At 42.9% G+C, this 18,277-nt stretch overlaps 1 protein-coding gene across 1 annotated transcript in view; it reads right to left on the bottom strand.

Moving 5' to 3' along the window:
- Positions 1-4,327: 4,327 nt before the first annotated feature.
- Positions 4,328-18,277, bottom strand: part of LOC123763235 (collagen alpha-1(IX) chain) — a 155,766-nt gene continuing 141,816 nt past the window's right edge. The window contains 4 exon segments of the mRNA XM_069302992.1: positions 4,328-5,445; positions 7,038-7,205; positions 12,355-12,456; positions 16,146-16,200. Coding sequence (XP_069159093.1) covers positions 5,258-5,445; positions 7,038-7,205; positions 12,355-12,456; positions 16,146-16,200 — 513 coding nt within the window. The 3' untranslated portion in view covers positions 4,328-5,257.

The raw sequence follows: 18,277 nt of genomic DNA, 5'->3' as shown, positions 1-18,277 counted from the left end.
CACTCCAGCTTTTGATGGAAGTTCAGTTAGCATGTTGAAGGGAATAACAGCCGCCTCCGTCTATTAATCTGCGTGTCTTGCGTCCTGCTGGTTAGGGTTTCCTGTTGACAATTCCTGGGAGTTTGTATCATTGGATTCTCCCATCGTGTGCATCACAGCAGTTTTTCTGTCGCTTTTTCATTTCATCTTCATTATCACTGTCTGTGAAAAGCACGCAGTTTCTTTTTGGATACTGCACCTTGGTACGGCCTGGTATCATCTTGTACTTGAAAGTCATCCTCACTCTTATAATCGAGAGTCCTTGTGCAGGATTGTCTATCACTGCGGCAGACCGCCTCTGCCATTTCCCCAATACACAAATGCATAGTATAATTGTAGCAGTTGAGTACAATTTCACAGTATCCATGAGCGCTTACACTGCGACCGCACACGACCGCGGGCTGGTCACAACTGGGTTTATTTATTTATTTATTTATATACAAGAAGGTACATTGGGTTCATGAGATTTCATAGACTAGAAGTTTTACATTCTTGTAAAGCCACTAGCACGCGTAGCATTTCGGGCAGATCCTTAATCTAACACATAATTTTAAGAAGGTACTTTGTAACAAAATTAAAAAAAAAAATACAGGTACATTGTAAGAAATTTTGACACAACAAACAAAGATTAGATTAATGCACAATAATAACAATACACTATAATGACAAGGATTACTAGGTACATTAGGGTAAAATTTCAGGGTTATCAATTGGTTCCTTGAAGCACAATCTGAGGATCATTTCAAGGAATAATGCAGTAGAATATGCACTAATTATAACAACCATGATATAGAATGCTTCCAACCACACGGGGGTTTCTATAGGCCATTGCTCCTCGTGCCTCTCAGGCACGAGGAGCAATGGCCTGTCCTCTTAAAAAGAACGTCGCTTTTGGCCGTTTGCCCGTATGGCCGAATTTGGACGTAATTTGAAATTGAAAAAAATATGAAAATAAATTTGGGATTTTTTTTTTCAACAACAGTAAGTTAAGGGTCCTCTGATAGGTTAGGTGGGCAGGAAATTCTCATAAAGTTTCAAAACGTTATGAAAAACGTTAATTTAAAGTGTCCTCTTATAACCTCTGCGCGTACGCCGGACGGCTCAAATAGAAAACGGAACAGAACGTCACTTTTGTGAGTGGATTTCATTTCAAATTACGTCCAAATTTAGCCATATCGCGCATACGAGCCAAAAGTGACGTTCTTTTTAAGAGGACGGGTTGCTCTGAGGGGGACCAGGTTCTGGCTCGTGGTCCCTGGTAGGCCTAGAACTCCATTCGCTTGACTGATGCCAGGGGGGTCTAATATATTCATATCAGTCTGGATAGCTCCGGGAAGCCTGTGGGTCTTACGCAGAAAATGACATTTCATTACATTCAATGCTGTTTTTTGGCTGTGTTGAATGTGGGTGCTGAAGCTTAGTCTCTTGTCTATGTATAGGACAAGGAACTACCCTTAATTTTTATTGCTAATGTTAACATTGTTTACCTGAGGTTGAATTTCGTTTGATGATTTACTTTCAGATGAAATGTAGTAGGTGTTTTGTATGTTTAGTGTTTGTTGGTTGACATCCATGAGTGAACTTTTTTTAATTTATTAATTACAACATTATTTAGTGTGTGTGTGTGTGGGTTGGATTTGAATTGATGGAGTTAGTATCGTCAGCAAATAGTGTAAGTTTAAGGATGTTAAAAGACATTTGGTAAATTATTGATGTATATAAGAAATAGGAGAGGTCCTAAGATGTTGCCCTGTGGTACTCCTGCTGTTAATGGTAGATTGGTAAATTGGTAGATTCTACTAGCTCTACCTATAAGTCAACCATTCTTTGTAAAAATTTATTGTATGTATGTACCTTACCTAAATAAACATTTTATTTTTTATTTTTTTTTTATTGGGGAGGTTATGTTATTAATGGCTATATATTGGCATCTGTCATTAAGACAGGATCGAATATAGTGTAGAGAAAGGCCTCGGATTCCATAATGGTGAAGTTTAAGTAAAAGGTAGTTATGGTTTACGATATTAAAGGGTTTTCTCAGGTCAATGAAGAGGCCAAATGGGGATTTATTTTTGTCAAGGGCTGTGTAGATTATATCAAGCGAACTAATAGTGGCATCATTGGTACTCTTTTGGGAACGGAAGCCAAACTGACAGGGTCTTAATATGTTGAATTTTACAGAGTAGGAATAAAGCTGTTTGTAAATATTTTTTTAAATATTTTTCATATTATTGGAAGATCTGATATTGGTATGTAATTGTTTGCCAGCTGTCTCGCCTCCTTAATGAGCTGGTGTTACTCCTGCTTTTTTAATGATTTTAGGAGAAGTATGATTCTAGATTTGTCGAATTGCTCAACCCAATATATCTTCTTGTATATAAATAAATAAATAGATAAATGTATTAAATATATAAATAAATAAATAAATAAGAACTCTCCATTCCTCTCCAGCTTGACATAACCTCTTTGACCATGACTGTTTCCTGTCAGTCAGGTGTTGGAGACTGGTCAATGTTGGAGACTGGTCAGGTGTTGGAGACTGGTCAATGTTGGAGACTGGTCAGGTGTTGGAGACTGGTCAATGTTGGAGACTGGTCAGGTGTTGGAGACTGGTCAATGTTGGAGACTGGTCAATGTTGGAGACTGGTCAGGTGTTGGAGACTGGTCAATGTTGGAGACTGGTCAGGTGTTGGAGACTGGTCAGGTATTGGAGTCTGGTCAATGTTGGAGACTGGTCAGGTATTGGAGACTGGTCAGTTATTGGAGGCTGGTCAATGTTGGAGACTGGTCAGGTATTGGAGACTGGTCAATGTTGAAGACTGGTCAATGTTGGAGACTGGTCAATGTTGGAGACTGGTCAGGTATTGGAGACTGGTCAGGTATTGGAGACTGGTCAGGTATTGGAGACTGGTCAATGTAGGAGACTGGTCAGTTATTGGAGACTGGCCAATGTTGGAGGCTGGTCAGGTATTGGAGACTGGTCAGTTATTGGAGACTGGTCAATGTTGGAGACTGGTCAATGTTGGAGACTGGTCAGGTGTTGGAGACTGGTCAATGTTGGAGACGTCAGGTGTTGGAGACTGGTCAGGTGTTGGAGACTGGTCAATGTTGGAGACTGGTCAGGTGTTGGAGACTGGTCAGGTATTGGAGACTGGTCAATGTTGGAGACTGGTCAGGTGTTGGAGAATGGTCAATGTTGGAGACTGGTCAGTTATTGGAGACTGGTCAGATATTGGAGACTGGTCAATGTAGGAGACTGGTCAGGTATTGGAGACTGGTCAATGTTGGAGACTGGTCAGGTATTGGAGGCTGGTCAGTTATTGGAGACTGGTCAGGTATTGGAGACTGGTCAATGTTGGAGACTGGTCAATGTTGGAGACTGGTCAGGTGTTGGAGACTGGTCAATGTTGGAGACGTCAGGTGTTGGAGACTGGTCAATGTTGGAGACTGGTCAGGTATTGGAGACTGGTCAGGTATTGGAGACTGGTCAATGTTGGAGACGTCAGGTGTTGGAGACGTCAGGTGTTGGAGACTGGTCAGGTGTTGGAGACTGGTCAATGTTGGAGACTGGTCAGGTATTGGAGACTGGTCAGGTATGGGAGACTGGTCAATGTTGGAGACTGGTCAATGTTGGAGACTGGTCAGGTGTTGGAGACTGGTCAGGTGTTGGAGACTGGTCAGGTGTTGGAGACTGGTCAATGTTGGAGACTGGTCAGGTGTTGGAGACTGGTCAATGTTGGAGACTGGTCAGGTGTTGGAGACTGGTCAATGTTGGAGACTGGTCAATGTTGGAGACTGGTCAGGTGTTGGAGACTGGTCAGGTGTTGGAGACTGGTCAGGTGTTGGAGACTGGTCAGTGTTGGAGACTGGTCAATGTTGGTGACTGGTCAGGTGTTGGAGACTGGTCAGGTATTGGAGACTGGTCAATGTTGGAGACTGGTCAGGTGTTGGAGACTGGTCAATGTTGGAGACTGGTCAGGTGTTGGAGACTGGTCAATGTTGTTGACTGGTCAGGTGTTGGAGACTGGTCAGGTATTGGAGACTGGTCAGGTATTGGAGACTGGTCAATGTTGGTGACTGGTCAGGTGTTGGAGACTGGTCAGGTATTGGAGACTGGTCAGGTGTTGGAGACTGGTCAATGTTGGAGACTGGTCACTGTTGGAGACTGGTCAATGTTGGAGACTGGTCAGGTGTTGGAGACTGGCCAGTGTTGGAGACTGGTCACTGTTGGAGACTGGTCAATGTTGATGACTTTGGTCTATCATAGGTGCAATAAAATCTTTACAAATTGTTGGCCAACTCTTTATTAATTTAGATAAAAAATTATTTTATGTACACATTAAGGTTAGTCTTATGGAATATACATGATGGCAGATTAAAAAGTAACTACTATAAAAAAATAGCACCATTGGAGTGTTTGAGGCTGAGCATCCACCATATTGCCACTGAGGGCAACCGAGTTCCTACATCATTGCCACAGAGGGCTCTGAGCTCTTATATTACTGCCATAGATGGCAGCTGAGCTCCTACAGTACTCACAGAACATACTCGCATCTATAAGTTTGGCACCATAATTTATTTATTCAATATCTAAATTATCATATTTTATTTTGAGTATGAATGCATATGGCTGATGATGACACTGTAAAAATACTTTGAAAAGTATTCACTTAGGTTTTAGGATAAACTGAGCCTATGAAATTATGTTTAACCTCGGTGACTAACGTTATTTGCAACAAAAACAACAACGACGACACAGAAAAGCACGAGGGCTTGGCAGTGATGGGCTTCGTTACAACCACAGTTTGTAAGGTCTTGATGAATGATATTTTGATATGTAGTCTTGGTGTACTGAGCTCTCTTTTTAATAGCTAATAAGCACATTATACAGTGTAATTTTATTTGGATAAATGTTTTTATAATCTTTAGTTTAATTAAAATTAATGACAAGCACACTTTGACAAGTGAAACTGAAAAATATTTATTTTAATATGAAGTACACAAATATAAGTTTGAGAGACGTTTCCATAGATCTATACATTTCCAAATTTTATCAGCTTATATTTTGTGGCATAGAAAAGCTGTTGACATAACAACACACGAAAAAGGAATTGTGTAGACAGATTTTATTAATATCAGCAAAGCATCATGATCTTTTGTCCATATAACCTCATGATGAGCCTGGCGCAGAGGTCATCTCAAGTGGAGAAATGGATGCTCAGGGACCTTTAGTATTACCCTGAGCAGCTGCTGACTGGTAGGCCAAGGCAGGGTTGCAGTATTCACAGTGACCTGGTGGTCCCTGAGGGCCAGGGGCTCCTCTTCCTCCCTGGGCCCCTGTCAGACCTGGGGAACCTCGCTCTCCTATCCTGCCTGGCAGACCCACTCCTGGGGGTCCAGGTGGACCTGTGGAAAGTAATTAGCAAGTAATTATCAAATGAAAGTATTAAGACAGAATCGCTATATGTAATTGTGTGTGTTACACAATAATCAAGATTTGTTTTCGTTGCCGCCAGCAATGACTATTTTATTGTAGCCTCATAATCAACCTGTGAGCAGTAGTGCAAAAGGATTACAGAGATCACAATTTTTTTTTAAACAGACCCTAGGGGGGGATGTTTGACATTAGCTTTTACAACTTATTTACACACTGTATAATTAATTATAATGATAGCTAGTAATGAACTTCTTGCACTGCAACTACTGTGAATGAATTGCAACATATTATTGCATACTGGAGGCAAGAGTTCCTAAATATCATTTTAGATATTAATACAAGAGCAGAAAATTAAATGGGAAGTGATGTCAAAGGGGGCAGGTTCATCGAGGATTTAATCCAGGAAGAATTATTCAAAAGAACAATGAGAAATTATCATCTTGAAAATCAGAATAGTCTACTAGGAGTTAAGCAACAAATTAGTGGAACAAATCAGTTCTGGCAGAAACATAAAACATTCAAACACAAAAAATGAATCTGCTCATGTGAGGCAGCTTGTATTAACGGTATGACTCGATATAATGCACGTATATGTATTATATATACTGTATAGTATATTAAACACCTTGTCTGTTGGAATATCTGTAATTTGAAGTAAGAAGATTGTATAGTAACATATAGACTTTTAAGTCCCGGTTTAAGTGGGACCGGTATTTAAAGTACTGTAACTCGATTCCAAGTAATACATATTCTGTGAAAATATTACTTCTACTTTAATAGTTATCTTGTAAAGTAACTTTAAGCTTGAGAAATAAAACTCTTTGTAGAAACACAAATTATCATTTTCCTGGTTGCATACTTTAACTTTGTTTGCCCCCCCCCCCTAGGAGTGAGGAGCGTTCTTCTGTTCAAGGTAACCTGTAAGGATTTTAGAGTAGACTGCAGTAGCCTTTATATTTTCTATGCAGGTTAAGGATGGATTTCAATAGTTTGTACCCTGGGTATGGTTTAGGAACACGTGCCCCTTACAGCATACACAGTACTATAACCACTTCACCAGTGATTGTCTATAATGACTGGTCAGTCCTGCAGCTTACTAACTTAGCTCCATGACTAACCAATCCTCAGCAATTCTCATGGTGCAATTTGGACACAGTTTTCCATCAAATCCTGGTGTGTGCTCGGGTCTTGCTGAGTCTATACATGTGAAAGAAAACTTGAATGATCCCCTAGCCATAAATCAGTTAAGAAGTATGACTCGACCAGGATTCGAACCTGCATTACCAGGGCTTCGAACTTGAAAATGTTGAATGTTTTCCTGTTTCAACACATTATCAAGGGATACCTATTCCTTGTACAGTATTCACTGTATTCCATGACAATGTGTTGAAACACAAAAACATTCAGAATTTTTGTTTCATTTACCTAGTGGATAATTATCCATACATTCAATATAAATTTATTCATTTTGCAACCAATTTGCTGAGTGAATTATTAAGTGGAATTGATTTGCTGAGTGAAATATAATGTCATTAAAGTAGAGTAATAATAGCATACATACCTGGATCTCCAGGAGGTCCCACCTTGCCGTCTCTGCCCTCTCCCATGGTGCCTCTCTCACCCTTGTACCCCCGGGGACCGCGCTCTCCCGTGGGTCCTGCAGGACCTGCGGCACCTGGGTACCCGGTGTACCCACGCTGACCTGTCTCACCGGGGGAGCCCGGAGCTCCTGCCGTACACACCAACACTTGTCAGTTACATTGACCTACACTTTGTATTTCTTGACCTTTATTACATCTTTAATATACCACAACATTTTTAATTCATGAATCGATTTGATTTTCACAATATATCACTGGTTTGATTACTGAAAATGAATAGGTGCGTAATGAGGGAAATAATTATTCGTTAAGCATTAGGTGAAAGCATTCAATATACAACACACAAATAATGCAACTTTTTATTGTGAATTTAAATTTATTTTACGGTAGTTGAAAACTATATAATTTTTATATATGTTTTTCTTTAAAAGGGCAAATGCAATGCAGTTTGAGGATACAGTGGGATGCGCAGGTCAAGGGTACAGCAGGGTGAGTTGTATAGAAGTTTAGGATATAATAAGTCATGCAAGTGTAGAAGACAGTAGTGTATGTGTGCACCAATGATGGCAACAGGAGGAGGATATGTGGGTACAAGGTGTATATCTTCTTGAAGTTATCTTGAGATGATTTCAGGGCTTAGCATTCCCGCGGCCCGGTCCTCGACCAGGCCTTCTTTTTGTTTACCCCCCTCCCCCCCCAGGAAGCAGCCCGTAGCAGCTGTCTAACTCCCAGGTATCTATTTACTGCTAGGTAACAGGGGAGCCTCAGGATGAAAGAAACATTTTGCCCATTTGTCTCCGCCTCCACCGAGGATCGAGCCCGGAACCTCAGGATTACGAATCCGAAACGCTGTCCACCCAGCTGTCAGGCGCCCTTCTCAATTCCTACTCCTCAATTTCCAGCTATGTTCAATTAACATAGAAATTGGAATTGTTATGTTAGATGAATAACAATGTTATTCATTGTACAATGAATGTTAGTGTGTGTAATTACATAAGTGTAGCTACAGGATGAGAGCTACGCTCATGGTGTCCCGTCTTCCCAGTACTCTTTGTCGTATAACACCATGTAACTACTGACGATTTTGGCCTCTACCACCTTTTCACTTAACTTGTTCTAACCGTCTACCACTCTGTTTGCTAATTAAAACTTTCTAATATTTTTTCGGCACCTTTGTTTCCTTAGCTTGAATCTGTGTCCTCTTGTTCATGAAGTTGCTGGTTTCAGGAATTCTCTTTTGTGTATGTAATTACCTAAGTGTAATTACCTAAGTGTAATTACCTAAGTGTAGTTACAGGACGAGAGCTACTCTCACGATGTCCCGTCTTCCCAGCACTTTTTATCATACGGTATAACACTTTGAAACTACTGACGGTCTTGGCCTCCATCACCTTCTCACCTAACTTGTTCCAACCGTCTACCACTGCTTGCAAAAGTGAATTTTCTTATATTTCTTTGGCAGCTTTGTATAGTTAGTTTAAATCTATGACATCTTGTTCTTGAAGTACCAGGTCTTAGGAATTCTTCCATATCAGTTTTATCGATTCCTGTTACTATTTTGAACGTAGTAACTTTTTTTCTATCTTCTTGTTTTGGCTTATTTAATACCTCTAACATCTAGTGGTAGCTCTTGTCCTTCGGTTCTGGGAGCCATTTAGTTGCATGTCTTTGCACCTTTTCTAGTTTGTTGATGTGCTTCTTAAGATATGAGCATCATACAACTGCTGCATATTACAGCTTTGGTCTGACAAAAGTAAAAAACTATTTCTTTAGTATTTGGTCATCCATGTATTTAAAAGCAATTCTGAAGTTAGAAAGTGTAGCATAGGTTCCTCACACGATGTTCTTAATGTGGTCATCAGGTCACCACATTAAGGGGGGTGGCGGGGGGATGGAGAATTAGCCTCGGCTATCATCCTCTTTTGTCCGGTCGTGTTGATCGAGTGGTTAAAGTGTCCTGTACGCCAGATGCAGAGTGCTTCTGGCAGTATGGGTTCGAGTCACTTCTGGGGTGTGAGTTTTCAGTTGCATATTGTCCTGGGGACCATTCAGGCTTGTTCGCATTTGTGTTCCTCACGTGTGCCCCAAAGAATGAGGTGATTTGGTAAAATGCTATGCCCAAGATTACTATCCGAGTGCCGGCGGTGGGGTGGTTCAAATAGCCTCGGCTATCACCTCATTTTGTCCGGTCGTGATGGTCAAGTGGATTAAGGCGTCTTGTACATACCAGTTGCGTTGCTTCTGGGAGTATGGGTTCGAGTCACTTCTGGGGTGTGAGTTTTCAGTTGCATATTGTCCTGGGGACCATTCAGGCTTGTTCGCATTTGTGTTCCTCACGTGTGCCCCAAAGAATGAGGTGATTTGGTAAAATGCTATGCCCAAGATTACTATCCGAGTGCCGGCGGTGGGGTGGTTCAAATAGCCTCGGCTATCACCTCATTTTGTCCGGTCGTGATGGTCAAGTGGATTAAGGCGTCTTGTACATACCAGTTGCGTTGCTTCTGGGAGTATGGGTTCGAGTCACTTCTGGGGTGTGAGTTTTCAGTTGCATATTGTCCTGGGGACCATTCAGGCTTGTTCGCATATGTATATATATGTATATATATATATGTATATATATATGTACATACACACACACACATATACTGAGACTGGTTGAAGACTTTAAATGCACAAGGAAATCACTTATGTGATGTATCAATGATACATCACGTTATTATGATCAATGATACAATCATTGATACACCACATTAACGTGATTTCTTTGTGCATTTGAAGAGAAACATATGAGGTAAAACTCCTAGGCTTCCAGCCAGAGTGCATGGGGGACATTGTGTGAATCTCTGGTTAGGCATCAGTGTAAGCCTCATGAACCCTCGAGGATTCAGGTGAATCCCAGGGTGCATTGCTGTCGACCATGTCGTGGTGTAGTGGTCTAAGGTGTGTGCTTGAGAGTACTCAGAGCACAGGTTTAAATCCTCGTCCTGGTGCATACTGATTTTCTTATTGATAAATAATGTTAGTGTGATCTCACACACAGAGATCACACTAACGTGATGCATCAAATGAACAAATCCACAAGGGCCGTGACAAGGATTCGAACCTGCGTCCGGGAGCATCCCAGACACTGCCTTAATCGACTGAGTTACGACAGGGTTAAAAGGGTTGAAACCGAAGTTCTACTGAACTTACTGGATCCCGTAGCCTCTCCGAGGCACAAATCCTCGTCACGGCCCTTGTGGATTTGTTCATTAGTGTGATCTCTTTGTGCATGCCAGTGGACCATTGACGTAAGGAAAAGAAAGTGGTTATTCAACTGTACAAGCCTTTTGAGCACAGCCATCTGGACTACTGTATCCACGTATAGAGACCTCACCTTGTAAAGGATATCTACCTTGCAGAAACTTCAACACACAACAACAAAGTGTCGACTCTCATGCCGGGAACGGTTGAGGGCCTCAGGACTAACAACACTGTAGATCACACATGACACGGCTCATAACATCAAGACCATTAAAATACTGAACAAGTTGGAGGATATTAATCCAGACCACTTCTTTAAAAGGTCAAACTTAATGCATGCAAGGGAGAACAACTTCAGACTCAACAAGCCACAATAGAGGACAGAAAACAGTAGATGCTTTTTTCACCAATTCCATGGGTTCTATAATTCCATGGGTTATTTAATTCTATGGATTATATCATTCCATGGGTTAACCAATTCCATGGGTTATAAACTCATGGAACTGCCTAATTGTCAAAGCTGTATATAACAAGATATTACTTTAGTTCAAAATCCAGATATAAAAAATCCTTAGGAACGCTGGGGTTAATTTGGCAAGCCGCTGACTTCCTCTCCCAGTCGAGGTCTGTATTGTGGTAGTGGCCCTCAGGTAGAGTCAGGTAAATGTTGAATACCTGTGTTAGCTGACTTAGGCACCAGCATGTTGCTGTGTACCAGTAGCACTAGTACCTGTGGTCGTGGTCTTACTCTCACACAGGTGACACATGGCTGCTGCAAAACTGCATCCCAACCATTGTCAAGGAAAGTCTATAGGGAGGAAATTCTACCCTAGTGCATGCCTATAAGAATTCAAGCCTAGAGTTTAATTAAAAATAATTATGAGTATACATTATAGTATGTATGCTGTAGTAGAATTTAGTAACAAATTTTGATTACCGGTAATAAAATAAAAGTGCAGAATTCATATATCCTGCTTTTAAAGTTGTCACTTTATTTTTTTAAATTCATTAAAGAAATGAGATTCATGATATTGGGAGGAAAAAAAAGAGGTATGGAAGTATAGTAATATGGACTTATCTGTTGTAGAAAGTGAGGATGCATGTGTGTTCCTTGGATATTTGACTTGCTCTAAGTGCTGGAGGGGGAAGAGAGAGAGAGTGTGTGTGTGTTTTACTATTTGTTTTTACTATTTGTGCCTGCAGGATGGAGCTGATAGCTCTTGAACTAACATGACCAGTAATAAACTGGTAGTAGTAGTCTGCTCCAACTAGTAGATTCACATTGGTGAGGCAGTCAGACATTAACTTGTCGTCAGTCACTTTAACTCTTAGACTAACAGCTCAATTTTGCAGGCACAAATGTGTATAATTACCTATTAAGTGTAATTATATGTAATTACACACATTTGTGCCTGCAGAATTGAGCTATCAGTCTAAGAGCTAACATCACAATCTGCATGGATAAATAGTAAAAACAAATTGAGTGTACATATGTGTGTGTGTGTGTACCTGGAATGCCTGGCTTGCCATGAGAGCCGGGACGCCCTACTCCAGCCCGGCCAGGGGGGCCAGGCGGACCATGCAGACCACGGGACAGTTCCTCCATGCTATCTGTGGGATACAAGCATCAGCCGCCACTGTCGTCAGCTGACAGGGTGGGCTTGGAAGGTGGGGATTGGAGGTGGGAGGCATGACAGGGAAATCTGTGGATGGTGAAATAGGTAAAATGGACCAGATTAGTTGGGAATTTCCTGGCGATGAGTACTGAGTCATTCTGCGTGCTTGCTCGATGGCTGCTAGTGAGAGAGTCCTTCCAGATGCTTGGAAAGTTGTCAATTCTGCTTTTGGCAGTGATGTAGCATAGCAACTTTACCTTCATCATTCATACAAAACATTTTTTCAAGTTAATTTAATCACGTAGGTCCTCCTACTTGAGTCAGTAGAACATGTGTAACAGGTTAAGATGCTAGGCCACAGTGGCAAGAAAACCATGAGAACAATGCCAAAGAGTAGACATTATACTGGTATTCGAACCTTGGGGACCAACTTCTCCTGGTTCACCAGCAGGGCCACGGCGTCCAACACCAGGCTGGCCTGGCGGCCCTCGCAGCGTCTTGGCTATCTCAGCCAAGTTTTCTGAAGTGAGGTGTCAACACTTGCACATTAATATTAAACTATCAGTGCTCTGATAAATGTTAATAAAACAACCTATTTATTCCACTATATTAACTAATTACATATATGAATGAGAATTTTGGGCATTATATAAGCTTTCTTATTAATATATGTATACTGTAGTTACATTGACTGTTGTCGCTTTTGTTTCAAGCGTAACGCACTTCAATTTTTAATGTATGCATAGCTGAGTAATATTTACAATACTTTACCAGTCTTACCTTAATTCCTGTTAATTAATAAATTAATTAATAAAACTTGCCATATTAGTTTGGTGTAATCAGTCCCGGGAGTTCTGAATGCCTACCGGGGACCATGAGACAGAACCTGGTCCCCTCAGAGAGGCGCAGAGAGCAATGGTCTACGAGCACTCTACATTTAGAGTATGTCACGTCTGCTATCGATCAGGGAGGGCACCCAGAAAGATAGGCGAAACAATACAAACCCCAACTGGTAAAAATTGCAACCTAAGTTCGAAAAACACCAAAGAACTCACCCCAAAAGAAAACAAACAAGCAAATCGTCATCTAACTAGCGTGCCTGCTTGTTAGCGCCCCCACCCTCCCCCGATAGGGGGGAGGGGAAGCCCATTCAGGCGAGCCGACGGCCCACCACCCCAGTTCGTAGAATGCTGAAAACCGCCGACCGGAGGGAGGGAGGGAGGGTGTCAGGGACCCTCTGGGGCTCACCCAGAAAATGGCGTTTCATTACATTCAACGCTGGTTTTCTGTGAGGGAGCCCCATCGGCTCCCTGAAGCTAACTACCCACAGATAAGTAAAAAAGGGAATTATCTGGGAGGCGGCAGTACCGCGGGTCTCAAGACGAAGACGAGACTTCAGGCTGGGACAGATGTCCCAAGACAACACAAGGCCGGAGACGGTCTAGAACATTCACAAGATATCTGGTGTGCAGAACCCTGATCGATTTCCAAAATCCTCGTGCCCAAATGTCAACTCAAGCCATATTCCCAAAGACAGCAGCGAGAGCTGCATGTTTCCTCACACCCTGAGCACGAGGGTAGACCGCAGTCTGGCTAGACTTGATCAACCTGAGAGACACGAGCCCTGGAACAGGGAACCAGTGATACCAGATCAACCCAGAGCGTGTCCACTGTTACTGAACCAGTGGCCCGCAGGTAGTGACATAAAAGCCGCCACCAGACACAAAATATGATGCACACCCGGCCGAACCAACCAATCATCAACAACCCATGAACCCCTTCTGAAACCAACTGTCTCATTCGTCACCAGAAAAGAAGGAGAGGGCTGCAAACAAACTAAACGACCCTCAGGACCAAAGGAACAGAACCCCCTGCGTCGGAGAAGAGCATGAAGCTCTGCAGCCCAACCCCTCCCCAGAGGCCAAAGCCAACAAAAACAAGGCTTTTAGAACACATTCCTGAACCGAAGGGGTTCACAGCAAACCAAGGGGAGGAAAGAAAAGGTAGTACACGGTCTAAAGACCAAGATGGCTCAAGCGGCGCATGAGCAGGCCGCAGGTGAAAAAATACATGGGAGAGCTTGTGGAATGGAGCAGAAGTGACATGTACCCCGAACGCAAGCTGGAGCAGCTTTGCCAACGCCGCACGAGAAGAAGCGACAGTATTCGGCATGATATGTCAGGTCCAAAAAGAGACAAGAAAAAAAGGACAAAACCACCTTCACAGACACCAACAGCACTCTTCGAAGGGAAAGGAAATGGCGGAAAGACTGCCAGGATACTTCATACTGTCGCTAAGACGAAGACCACAGGTGGGGACACCATCAGAGAAGCCACCTGATTACTATACAAGTGGTGATACACCCACATCTGAAAAACCAGATGCAAAGACCGGAAGAGTAAATTGAACCAGCAAGGTACCTCACTGGCCCGACCTGCTGAAAGAGGCGGAGCCGCGGAAAGACTCGCAGGTTCGGACACCAAGCAAGCAGCACCTGAAACCAAGGCTGGGCCAGCAGTCATGGGACCAGGAGAAACAGCCACCCCTGATAGGATTCGAGCCGAGCCAGAACCCGAAGCAACAGCTGGTTCTAGGGAGAAAGGTACAGGAACCCCCCACCTCGACCAGTCCTGCCGGAAAGCATCTACTGTGAAGCCTTGTAGTCGGGTAACGGCACCATGGACATAGGGAAATGCCGAGACTACGCTGACGTGAAGAGGGCCACCCCTGGGTGCCAGAATGTCCGACAAAGCCAAAAGAAGGTAACGGTGTCGACCGTTCACTCCGTGGAAATGAGAATAAAGCACAATAGGCCAGATGCCAGGACGTGAGACACCCTGAATATGAACACCGCAGAGAACTAAAATCCGAGAACTCAACAGAAGAGCTACCCAAAGCAACCAGCCCAAAGAGCCACGGAAGGCAGAGACGTATCCTCCCCCCCCCCAGTTGAGACAATGAACCACAAGGGTGCAATCCGAATGGAGCCGAATCCGCCGCAATGCCAGCCACACAGCATCAAACTCCCGCACCATGCTGTGAACCCAATGGAAGGACGGAGCCCAATAACCCTGGTCCGCCTGGTGAGCGCTGGTCACAAAAGCCCAGCTCAGAAACGAGGCGTCCGTGAACACATCAAGAGCAGAAGGGGAAAGGCGCCACGACACTGAACCCCGAGAACCCTGAATAGGAAGCCTGTGACTCAGCAACTGACGTAAAGACACCGGAGTGTGAACCCAACGGTCGCGAGAGAGGTAAAAGGGGCTGCACCTTTGATACCAGAAGAGCCTCCAAAGCCAAACCTTACCCAGTGGGTAAACCAGCATGGCAATGTTCAGGTTCTCACACATCTGCACGAGCAACCGACAAGTGACCCGGGTACCTCTCCAAAACAGCTGAAGGCAGGACCGCAACCGGAGCAATGCCAAAGGAGGAAGAGAGATGGATGCAGTCCGCGAATTCCACACAAGGCACATCCATGTCCGAACCAGAGAAGGAACTGAGACTGGGACTTCCGCCAATTTACCAGGAACCCGAACCCGGCTAGCTGGGAAAGAACCAGATTCCAGGCTAGCAGACTCTCAGCCCAGCTGGGAGCCCACACCAACCAGCCATCAAAGTAGGCCACCAGCCGGGAAGGCACTTTAACCTCGGACCGCCTCCTATCAGGGAAAGAGGAACCGAACTCAAATAAATAATGGCAAAACTGGAACCATCACAGCGGCGAAACCGGGTTTCACTGGAGGCACGCGCCAAGGTCCTCCCAAAACGCCCAAGGGGAATCCAAGAGGAAGAAACCTGCGGAAAGATGAATCTGAGGAACCCTAGGCCACTCGGAAACAAACCCAGGGGGAACCCTACCTACCTACTCTGACCAACTCGGGAGCAGTTGGTCATACTTTGACCAAGTTGGGAACAGTTGAACGTACTCTGACCCACTTGGGTGCAGTTGGTTATACTCTGACCAACTCAGGAGTGGTTGATCGTACTCTGACCCACTCAGGAGCAGTTGGTCGTACTCTGACCCACTCAGGAGCAGTTGGTCATACTCTGACCCACTCAGGAGCAGTTGGTCGTACTCTGACCCACTCAGGAGCAGCTGGTCATACTCTGACCCACTCAGGAGCAGTTGGTCGTACTCTGACCAATTTGGGAGCAGTTGGTCGTCCTCTCATCCACTCGGGTGCAATTGGTCGTACTCTGACCTACCTCTCAAAACTGAAGCACATATTCCCCGCAACTCTTCCTCTGTGTATTCTCGACCCTGAAAAATAAAGTGTACTATGTAGGTTATGAAATGAAAAGATTTGTTAAAACATTAATTATGAGATGTTCTGTTGCCAACTATATGGGTCTTAACAGTCACATCAATCCATCCTGTGTTTCAGTAGCAAATGTGTCATAATCTATCAATTTTCAATCTATTCTCTATTATGATGCAAGAAAGATGCATGTTAATGATTCATCGACTCATCCTTTGTTAAGTGATAAAGAGATGTTAGCCAACTACTGTACTTAGGCTTCAACCCATCTATAAAATTGTCTTGATGTCCAAACACAATAACAAGTGAAGGTGTGTATATACGCCTCGTTATGAGTGTAGGCAGGTTGTCTGATACCTTTACCAATGTTGACATAAAACAACAAACTCAACGAAAACAAAAAAACATAGACAATGACATTGTGTATTGTTGAAATCTGCTATTAAAATAACCTAACCTGATATCATAAAATTATTCCGATTAAACTTAATTAACTTTGTATTTTTAATATTAGTTGAATTTAATAAAATATTATTTTTCTCCTAAATACATGAATGATAAAGACCTAAAGAGTGACACAGTGGGTTAACTTCCTTTGATGATTTTGCCACCCATTTTGTCTTATAAGTATACAGTATACTATTGGACAAATTATGTAAGGAGATTATTTATAAATAAAATAATGTTTTATCATCATACTATAGAATCATTTTTGGTCCATTTGGGTAATTCATAGATGAGCCTGTATAATAAGCCATTAAGAGAGTGGCCCATGGGCCAAAATGACATTCACTCTGCAGGGATATATATGTACATGAAGATGTGTATCTCACTTCTCACTGTACTCTGTATACAGTACAGTGAAAGTTGACTTTAGTTCTCAACAATGTTCAGGACTAACGTATAATTGCTGGTTGGTTAGTAGCTCTTGTGGGGCCCCAACAACCATCATAAGGTTGATAGGCCTTAAACCCAACACCAAACCTATCCACTCTCTGAATATAACATTGACCTGCTTGTGTACCACAGCTACTTGTATGGTCAGTCTGGAGCATTCTCATCGTTCAGTACCACAGCTACTTGTATGGTCAGTCTGGAGCATTCTCATCGTTCAGTACCACAGCTACTTGTATGGTCAGTCTGGAGCATTCTCATCATTCAGTACCACAGCTACTTGTATGGTCAGTCTGGAGCATTCTCATCGTTCAGTACCACAGCTACTTGTATGGTCAGTCTGGAGCATTCTCATCGTTCAGTACCACAGCTACTTGTATGGTCAGTCTGGAGCATTCTCATCATTCAGTACCACAGCTACTTGTATGGTCAGTCTGGAGCATTCTCATCGTTCATTACCACAGCTACTTGTATGGTCAGTCTGGAGCATTCTCATCATTCAGTACCACAGCTACTTGTATGGTCAGTCTGGAGCATTCTCATCGTTCAGTGCCACAGTTACTTGTATGGTCAGTCTGGAGCATTCTCATCGTTCAGTACCACAGCTACTTGTATGGTCAGTCTGGAGCATTCTCATCGTTCAGTACCACAGCTACTTGTATGGTTAGTCTGGAGCATTCTCATCGTTCAGTACCACAGCTACTTGTATGGTCAGTCTGGAGCATTAGCAAAGCATTCTAACCCTTCAGTAACTTCAGTAACTATTCACTACTGAGTCTCATGCAGGTATGGGGCTTCATCTAGTTTAGTATTGCAGTGCAATTCTATTGTGCCTTTACCATTGATAATATTGCTCTATGCCACAATATATTCCATGCCTTTCACCTTTTAGTAAATCTTTGTATCATCCAGAATCCTAATGAGTTGTCCTCAGATGCTATCAATCGTGTCAATAATGTAGTATACAAAAATAGTTATTAAAAATCATTGCAGAACTACATAAATTTTTGATACATTCAATACTTTTTCTACATAGGATGACTTTGCTTAAAGTGTTTTAGCTAACTTTTCATCCATTTCAGTATTTTGCCAGTGACTCCTACATGTGCCATTGATTCTATTGTAGTTTGTGGTCCGATCCTTCACGTAGTGCACTATGAAAGAGTTTGGAAAAGTGCACATATA

This window comes from Procambarus clarkii, chromosome 49, assembly GCF_040958095.1.
Source record: "Procambarus clarkii isolate CNS0578487 chromosome 49, FALCON_Pclarkii_2.0, whole genome shotgun sequence".
Taxonomy (NCBI): domain Eukaryota; kingdom Metazoa; phylum Arthropoda; class Malacostraca; order Decapoda; family Cambaridae; genus Procambarus; species Procambarus clarkii.
Note: the sequence above shows the minus strand (reverse complement) of the source record. Positions and strands in the feature narration are given on the sequence as shown.